The 9,849-nt window shown below is 38.8% G+C and overlaps 1 protein-coding gene across 2 annotated transcripts in view; it reads left to right on the forward strand.

The window, feature by feature from the left end:
* Positions 1 to 5,641, forward strand: part of Drak (Death-associated protein kinase related) — a 224,417-nt gene extending 218,776 nt beyond the window's left edge. Inside the window, exons 3-7 of one of the 2 annotated variants that reach the window (XM_089699503.1) lie at positions 458 to 758; positions 1,236 to 1,464; positions 1,939 to 2,228; positions 2,499 to 2,620; positions 3,225 to 5,641. In XM_089699503.1, the coding sequence (XP_089555629.1) occupies positions 458 to 758; positions 1,236 to 1,464; positions 1,939 to 2,228; positions 2,499 to 2,620; positions 3,225 to 3,449 (1,167 nt within the window). In that variant the 3' untranslated portion in view covers positions 3,450 to 5,641. The remainder of the gene's footprint in view (positions 1 to 457; positions 759 to 1,235; positions 1,465 to 1,938; positions 2,229 to 2,498; positions 2,621 to 3,224) is intronic. The other variant, XM_089699504.1, reaches the window with a different exon arrangement.
* The last annotated feature ends 4,208 nt before the right edge of the window (positions 5,642 to 9,849 follow it).

The raw sequence follows: 9,849 nt of genomic DNA on the forward strand, positions 1-9,849 counted from the left end.
TAAATGTCCATCACCCCGCGTAATCTCATTGTCGCCTGGCTGTCACGTGCAAAAACACGTATTTTAATCCTTTTATCATATCATTGTATTTATATAACGCGGAGATTCCTTTACACCTACATATTATTGTATTTTATTACGGATTTCAACCGCAAACACGTGGCATTGAGCGTGACCTTTTGTAATTATTTATGCTGAGATTTAACTACTAGATAATATGAATTGACAAGTATTAAAAAGTAGAATATTGATTGAGCGCGTTGGTGAAGGCTTTGATGATTCGTAATTTTTAACATTTAGAACGTAGATAAACATTAAGTAAAAATTAAAAAATCCATTTCTAAAGTAAGATCATGCTTTTCTTAGCGGTCAGAGCTATGTAAGGTGAAGAAGGCAGGATTGAATCCTGGCTCATAATCGATTTATAGTACAATATAGTTGACAATCTCAATTCCAGGTATACGAGACTCGTTCAGAAGTTGCCATAGTGCTGGAGCTGTGCGCGGGCGGCGAGCTGCAGCGCCTGCTCGACGAAGAAGAGCGGCTGACAGAAGGCGCGGCACGAAGAGCCCTGCGACACGCGCTAGAGGGCCTCGCGCACTTGCACGCGCGCCGCGTGGCCCACCTCGACCTGAAGCCGCAGAACTTGCTGCTCTCCGCGGGCGGCGAGGAGCTGGTCATATGCGACTTTGGTATCAGCCGCGCGATCCAGCCGGGCGCGCACGTGCGGGAGATTCTCGGCACGAGGGATTATGTCGGTGAGCAATTATTCAAATAGTTAGTTAGGAAGAGCGTAGCAGTTGGCTTAATAACATCGTAATACATATTTTGAATGTAAAATGATTGATGTGATTGTTTGATAGATGTCCGTACATGAGGCAAAACTGATTTCATTTCTTAATTATTTGTAACAATTAATTAATGTATATCTACCAGCCTTCTAAAACTATACAAAAGTTTTACCATCACGTAATTTTTAATAAAAAGTTTTTCTGTATTTGTAAGCACGGCATCTTCAAACACAGACAACCATAATTACAGAGCTTTTGAACTTGCATAATTCATTGACACACTTTTTCATTCCTTTTCAGTATCGAGATTCGAAATCTCCATCTAAATAATAGACTACCAATAACTTAACACTTACCTGTCGCCATACAACACCAAATTCAATCGTCAATTCTTCATGCAAATTGTTACCTAAACCACCAATATACCCTTATCTACCATTCCAGCCCCAGAGATCCTCTCGTACGAGCCGCTGTCCCTAGCAGCGGACATCTGGTCGGTGGGCGTGCTCGCGTACGTGCTGCTGAGCGGCTACTCGCCGTTCGCGGGCGACACCAAGCAGGAGACGTACCTGAACATCGCGCAGTGCCAGCTCAGCTTCCCGCCGGAGCTGTTCCGCGGCGTCTCGCAGCGAGCCGTGCAGTTTATCAGGGAGACGCTTGTGGTTGATCCAAAGTGAGTGGGATTCTGAATAATCTATGCAGTTTCATTATAAGGGAGATGTTTGTGGATGAACGAATATTTGCTTACTTTAATACATCTAAAGTGATAAATACAAGCTTATATTTAAATTTGTTAAGTACTTAATAAATTTTAAATTTAAAGTATAATAAGTACAGATATTTCTTCATTTTAAATGTGTACAAGAGCATGTTAATATTATAATTTCATGACTTAAATAGGTACACTATGCTTTTTGTTTTATGTTTATCAACATAATATTATGTATGTGAGTTTTAAATAAATATGTATAGTATTTTTATGTCTATATTCCGTAAAGACGGTTAAATAAGTTGTAACAATAAAATTAGCAGACTTCAACAGAAGTTGTAGTCATATGACTCAAATGAAGTTTATTGACTATTGTTTACACGTACACCAAAGTAGTGGATTTATTATTAATTTAATGCTAATCTTTCTCGATTCCAGGGGTCGTCTTACAGTGGAAGAGTGCCTGGAGCACCCCTGGTTGAAAGACGACGCGGACATTCCGCGCGCGATCGTTGGCCTCGGCTTCGGCGCGTCCGAGCTCGGCTCCGACGACGATGACGTCACCGATGACGTCACGTGCCACCCCAGAGACGAAGTGCACGTCAACGGGATCAATGGAGTGAACGGAATCAACGGAGTAAACGGAATCAATGGTGTAAATGGAGTCAATGGGCATAATGGTGTTAGTAAATGCAACGGCACGACCAATGGCACGCATGAGGATAAAGGTGAGCAACTTTTGTATGCAATTGTTATATAATGTGTGGTTAATTTAGACTTATAATTTATCACTGTTCCAATTTTCACATGAATTTAAATCATGATCATCATCTGCTTTAATCTGATAGAGTTTTTAACATTTATTCATTCGCACAAAAGCACTTACAATATCACTATCAAATCGCACCTTTTTACATGGTCCTTCGAGCCGGATCTACTAATCTATCCCATACAATTAGTGATAGTTATAACACTAAAACTAACATTAACTACATAAGTTCCAGAGGCCGAACCGGCGCAGTCTCCGTCGGAGTGCCGCGAGGAGGAGGAGCGCGACAAGCCGCTGAAGCACGCGCGGGACGCCTCGCCGCCCTTCCCCGACGCGCCTTCCACACCCAAGGTGACACGCACTTGCGAATACATATTTGTTTTGGTTATGTAACATACTATGGAGAATAAAAGGGGGAAATTGTAGTTGAATAATTGTAAAATATCATATCTTGTCTTATATATAAAAATGAATCGCAAAATGTGTTGGTAAGCGCATAACTCGAGAACGGCTGAACCGATTTCGATAATTCTTTTTTTATTATATTCCTTGAAGTACGAGGATGGTTCTTATGTAGAGAAAACGTAAACATGTACCACGGGCGAAGCCGGGGCGGACCGCTAGTTTATTATATAATAGTCCTAAAGTGACAATAGCTATTGGGAGATTGGCTACAGCAGTTTTTACATTTACAAATAATTAGTAACTTAACTATGAATGTTCTCCCTTTCGTTCAATATTATGATAATATGATTGTAAAATTTGTAATGGTACATAAAATTGTTATATAAATAAATATAGTTTCGAAAAACAATTACCATATATCGATATCAGTATCTAGACAGTTTCTCCAAATATACTATTAACTAAATACACATTTGTAACAACAGATATATGTTGTGTTAATATATCTACAAATATTTATTTAAATTATCACCTTTATGTATGCTTCCAGGTGTCGCGTAAATCCCACCCGCCGCCGCCGTCCGTGCTCGCGCTGTGCAAGAAGTTCCAGCCCGACTACGAGAAGCCGGCCAAGCTGCCGCACGCTCACGCCCACGCTCACGCTCACACCCACGCTCACGCCCACGCTCACGGCGAGTGCGGAGCGTGTGCGTGCGCGTGCCCCGCGCCGTGCCTGCGCATGCGCGCCACGCAGGACCGCGCAGTGCTCTGCTAGCGCTCGCTCTGCTGCCTCTGGCGGCTCTGCTGACCCTAGCACGGTTGGGGTCCCGGATCCTGAGTGCGGGGCGCTCTAGAGATACGGATCCCGCTCCAAATGTGTCGGATCCTGCCCTACTGGTGGATGCCACTAAGGATCCTGCTCAAGTGGTGATGGACCCCGCTCTAGTTGCGAAGGATCTCGCTCTAGGGGTGCGGGTTCTAGCGAGAATCGCCCTAGCTACTCGTGGAACACCCTAGGGATTGAAAGACTTTAGTGACATTGCAGCTCTGGAGGATTAGTGTTTGCGCTCTGCAAGTGAAGTGGCCTTAGAAGCAAGTGGTGTAGGGTCCCGGGACCCGCGTTCTGTGACGTATTGAGTGACTCTGGGAGTTGAGTGTCCGCAGTAGTGGGGTGGCCGGAGACACGCGCACTGGGCGGGTTAGCGGCAAGGGACTAGTGATATAGTACTTGTATTACCTTAGAAATTGTGTAACTTTTGTGAAAGATTTTTTTAGAGTATTTGTATTATAATCTAGAAGTTTTCAGAGTCGTGTATTCTAGCCTAAAACGAGGCAGGAAGGTGATACGATTAATGTAAAATTTCAAGATCCCACCCGGCAACCCTGGCTTTTTATATGTATTTTCCGAAACCCAGTGCGCGTTACGTCTCAACACTCGCGACCGTTCTGTGCCTTTAAAAGTACAATTGTAGCTAGAATTAAATATTTGTAGCCGTAGCATTATTGCACTCGTATTTTAGTGTAACACGTGCGAATATGTTTGAGTGCGCCGAAATGATAATGTGCGAAATATATATACTTAACAAAATGAGTGCCAATTTCCTAACGCTATATATTATACCAATGTCGATTTAAGTGTGTGCTGTATATGACAAATCGGAAGTATGGGAGGACGTAGCTTTGTACTTTCAGTAAAATCAATTATATTTTTAGGAAATCATAGCTTTTGTATGTACTTTATATAGAAGTAAATTCCATACTTCCGCTTTATCATCTAAACTTGTGGCTGCATACGTTCTGTGTATGTTATTATTTACTGGCATAGATTATAACGATTCACCATTACAAGAGATTACCAACGGTTTTGAACTGTTTATGGATCACACGCACAAACACGTATCACATACTTTGTTGTGTCGTTTCGTTGGTCGCGAGTGTGCGAGTCGCAAACATCCTGCGCTCATTGTTGAAATGTATTACTTTTAATGTTTACATGTCCAAGCTAAGCCGACTGGCCGTGTAAATAGACTTAGAATAAGCCAATTTGTGTATATTTTTTTTAAGTAGGGACCCGATTACGCGAACTCGTAAACGCGACAATATTAGAGTAATAAATTATGGAATAAGCAAGTGTCGTCCTCGTTCACGACGTCGTCGATTGCTTTCCAAATCGAAATCGCGTTTGCACGGCTATCGGTTTCGAGTTCGTGTAGTAATCGCGCTCCTACATCGACGGTACAAAATGCATAATTATACGCCAGCGAACGAGAGTACGGAGCTTGTAAAGTAAATGTGTTCGTAAGATTACTTAAGTCGGCCGAGAGATGCGCCCGCACCGCCCGAGCTGTACATAATCCATACTTTACCGCGGTTTTAATTTATTTGATATTTGTGGTGCGGCTTCTCGGCGCTAATTACTTACTTAGCTAATAAATTTGTTATATTGTAACGGTAACGTTCGTGAATTGTATTCTAGCCACTAAGTGTTTAGATATGTTTTAAAGAATAATGTACGTTACGTATGTGGAATGTAGTGACGCGTTCGTTGACCCAAAAATGGGACCAAAATTTTGTGTAGTCGCATATTATTCCATAACAATGGAAATGTTGTCGTGTTTAATGTACAATAAGAAATTTTATCACTGTGAGTGACCGCGTTCGGGTTGTTGAATAGATAGGAAATTGTTAAATAATGGATTATTGCGATGAGCTCAAATCTTAACGATTTAGTTACTCTTGTAAATCTTAGCTTAATGGAATGATAGTGCCTTCGCGCCGCCTAGTTAATTCCCCTTATTTCTTAATTGTCTTTTAATTTTGCCTGTGTATAGTTTTATTTCGTTTACAAGAGATTACTAATTTGATTTTTTTTTACATTTTTCTCAAACTTAACTCGAAGATTTTATTGTCCTCAGAGCTGTTGTGATCCATAACTCATTTGTAAAAATAAATTATTGTGATACAAAATGTCGTTTCTTTTATTCCTTCTTTCTCAACTGATTACCTTCTATATGAACAATCATCATATACGACTGTACTCAACCAATTAAAGAGATACAAATGAGTACATGACAATCCCTACTAATATCATAAACGTCTCACAGTCAAGCTTTCACACCTGCACTATAGTCACAAAGAACTAAAATAAACTTTTTGAGAATATAATAATATAGTATCGTACCTATAAAGTCCTTCACCGGTATGTTTACCGGATGAAAATTATAGTTTTATTAGGTACTAGCGGTCCGCCCCGGCTTCGCCCGTGGTACATATTTCGCAATAAAAGGTAGCCTATGTTCTTTCTCAGGGTCTAAAGATTATCTGTGCCAAATTTCATCAAAATCGGTCCAGTAGTTTGAGCCTATTTATAACATTACAATCAAACAAAGTTTTCCTCTTTATAATATTAGTGTAGAAAAGTGAAAATTAAGGTCCTAGCAAAAATACTACTCATAATATCATTAGAAACATGAAAAATAGATGTTGGCCGATTTACAGATCTACCCTATAAATCTATACAAAATTTTATAAAAGAAGCCGTTTCGTAACAGGAGTAGTTTTGTAACAAACACTGCCACGATTTTATAATTATATTAGATACACATTATAACCAAATACAGAAACTTACAATAAAAAGGTAAACGGTATACCGAATTAAGGCGCGGGACATATACAAGCGGCGCGGCGCGCATCGGGCGACCGCGGGCGCGCCAGCCGGCGCGCCTCGGGCGCGCTGCCGGCGCGCCTCGGGCGCGCTGCCGGCGCGCATCGGGCGCGCTGTTGGCGTCCGAAAATGATATTTATATAGAGTGGTTAAATGCATTTTCTTCATGCATAATTTAGTAAAATTATGTTTTTTGTGCTAAAAGAGATTTGAAAGTAACGTTAATTTGAAAGTAACGATTTTGTTTTGATAATTCCTTGTAAGTAAATAGCGAGGATAACCCCAAGATTGCAAATATATCTTTGTTGGAAATGTTGGAATTTACTTGGAAAATTTTATAGTACTTTTAAAGTAATTTTAAAGTAGTACTGGTGTAATGATGGAAGAAAAGAAGGTTAAAATAACACAAAATTTATATTGTGCTAGCGGTCCGCCCCGGCTTCGCCCGTGGTACATATTTCGCAATAAAAGGTAGCCTATGTTCTTTCTCAGGGTCTAAAGATTATCTGTGCCAAATTTCATCAAAATCGGTCCAGTACCTAGTTTATGCGTGAAAACCATACATACATACATACATACATACATACAAACCTTTCCTCTTTATAATATTAGTATAGATAAAATATGGTTTTCAAACACAGGTTTACATTTAAACCATATAAATCTTATCATTAAAATCTCAGTTCAAAAGTATTTACAGTACTGATCATTCCACAATATTATTACAATTACAAATAAATAAAAAACACAATCAAAATCAGGATTATCTTTATTTCTGACATTGTAAATACATGGGAACTTTCATTATGCTCTTCTTCATTTTCACTTTCCCTACTGCCATCACCTGTGTAAATCATTTCATCGATTAATTCAATACACCTTTAAAAACAAAACGAAGAAGGGTATGTAATAGCAGCTCTATATAATTCCACACAGAGAGAACACATTTTTGACTGACAGGCTACCGTCTCCTACCACCCGATTTGTTTTTGATTGTGTATGACCGTGAATTGACCTCTATTTGGATGCGATGGGGGAAGCGCGCCTGCGGTACGCCTGCGGTACGCCCGCGGCGCAACCGTGGCGTGCCGCCTCGGCGCCTTTCCAAAATTCTTTCATACAAAATGTATAAGAAGGACGTGGTGCAAAACAGATTCAAGAGGTGCGCTTATGGCACGCCCGCGCCCGCGCCGCTTGTGTTTGACCCGCGCCTAACAGTGAATTCTATTAGAACAACATTTACAAATTACCCTATCTGTCGTAGTGAAATGAGTATAGTTTTCACAAAATGCAAATATTTTTAAAGTGAAACTTTTATTACATCTGCATCGTCTCAAACTTTTTGGTCTGTGTAGCGCATGTCGCATGTATCGTGGCTACCGAGTAGGTATACCTACCTTCCTGACCGTCACGCGACATGCGCTACACAAAGCAGTGTTCGGAACCGTTCGAACAGTTTCACTTTTACCGTGGTTTCATAAAACCACGCAACATTTTTTTTAATATTTATTAAAAATGTTTGAAACTATGTCGTGTTACTTAACTTAAATCTGGTGAAATAAAGAGTGAATGAAGCAAATGGTTTGTTGAGTTAAAAATCAGTTGAGTGCGAGTCGGTCGTCGGACTTCGATATTAGGGTTATTTTCTTTTATTTTTATTTTGAAATAAGCAATATTTATGGTCCCGTAATAAGCAATATGTTTTATTTAAATGACCCCTAATAATCACCTGGTATAATATAAATATATTTTAAAACTCATTTCATTTATATGAACTTAAAACTTAACCAACTATTTTCTTACTTCATTCACTGCTCATTTCATTAGACTTTTTAGAGAATATTAGCATTTTTTCATATAAATCCCCATTTCTCTACGACATTTACGTAAGATATTAGTAATAGGGACCCAAAAAGATAGGCAACCTAGCTGTTACAAACTTCCTATGATGCATGCTATTTAATGAAAGTTATTTTCGTCCGCTGCTTCGCTCGCGTGGTCATAGAAAATGAATAGTCATTGTCATATTTTTGATATAGCAAAATAAGGATTTATAAATTTCAGTGTGATTCAAATACTCAACATAGGATCTCTCCATGGGAATGAGATATTTTATAGCTGTAAAAAGTAGAGTAGTCTCTGTCTAGCATCCTTATTATCCCCAGACACAAAAATTATATCATAAAATCGCCGTGCTGACAAACAAAAATTAAAGACACACTTTCGTATTTACAATTTAGGTAAGTGTGTTCTTGACCATATTTTTAGGGCAACCCTTTTAATATAAATTCAGAGATACGTTTAAATTTGAAAAATGTGGGCGAAGCTAAGGTGGAATGGACTAAAACATAGGATATCTTTAGAGTGAATTATTAATTTCACAAACAAGTATAACTATTAAATAAAACACAGGTTATACGAAACTCCGCTTTATTGCTTAGAACTCTGTTTATATATTCAACAGCTTGTAAACAACCTTGGCAGTGGAAGATAACATTTTTACATATTTCATATACACTAGGGTAAAAGTGGGATAGATGCCGCACTAGGATAGATGCCCCATTTTCAAAAAACCTCACTTCCCAGAGTCCTGACTACGAATTAATGATTTAAATAGGAGCTCCTTGTTTGGTGAAGACGTGTTTCGCTAGTGCGTGTTATAATATCGGCGGCGAACTTCACGAACACGTTAAAATTTAAAAAGGTTGATATTTGCCTTTGCATAACTTTATAAGTATTAATAAATTTCACTATATTTCTCATTATGTCTATACACTGGTTCATTAAGTACAAATCTAAGTGAAAATAGTGGCTCTTTTGTTTTTATTTAATAAAAAAACTACTGGGGCAGCTATCCTTATCAAAAAGGATAGTTGCCCCTTTTTTTTCGAGGGATAGATGCCCTTAGGGGCCTCTAAGGGCATCTATCCCTCAATACATATGTACATGTTAGTATCGATAATCACAGGTACTGTTTATATTTTTACCTGATTGCGTCAGAGGTTTTCTCTATGTTAACCGATTTTACTCGTTTAATTTGCTTTTTTTTGTTATGTTTACTTACTTATTAATGATCTGCCCTTATACTGATTGTAGGAGAACCACGCCACGAAAATACAAAAGAAAAGAAGGAGTGCGAGCGCAAGTATATTCTTGGACAACAGAACAACTATGTGAACTTGACATTTGCTGGTTTATCATATTAATTTTATTAGATTTCGCGTTTATAGAGTATGTCAGGCATCTATCCCACTCTGCAGGCATCTATCCTCCTTAGTATTTTCATGGTGGGGCAACTATCCAACTAGGTAGGCATCTATCCTCAAAAAAGGTGTTCTACAAAAATATTTATTACACATTATCTATAAATGATAGGATTAAAAATATATATAGTAATTCAAAACAGATAATTAACCTAGCTATATTCATACAAAGTGTTCGTATAAGATTCATGTTTTTTAAATTATGAGGCTATTTCAAAAAGTGGGGCATCTATCCCACTTTTACCCTA

The sequence above is a fragment of the Colias philodice genome, chromosome 9, assembly GCF_061535455.1.
Source record: "Colias philodice isolate Cphi_HAF_F1 chromosome 9, ilColPhil1 Martin Lab GWU primary, whole genome shotgun sequence".
NCBI lineage: Eukaryota > Metazoa > Arthropoda > Insecta > Lepidoptera > Pieridae > Colias > Colias philodice.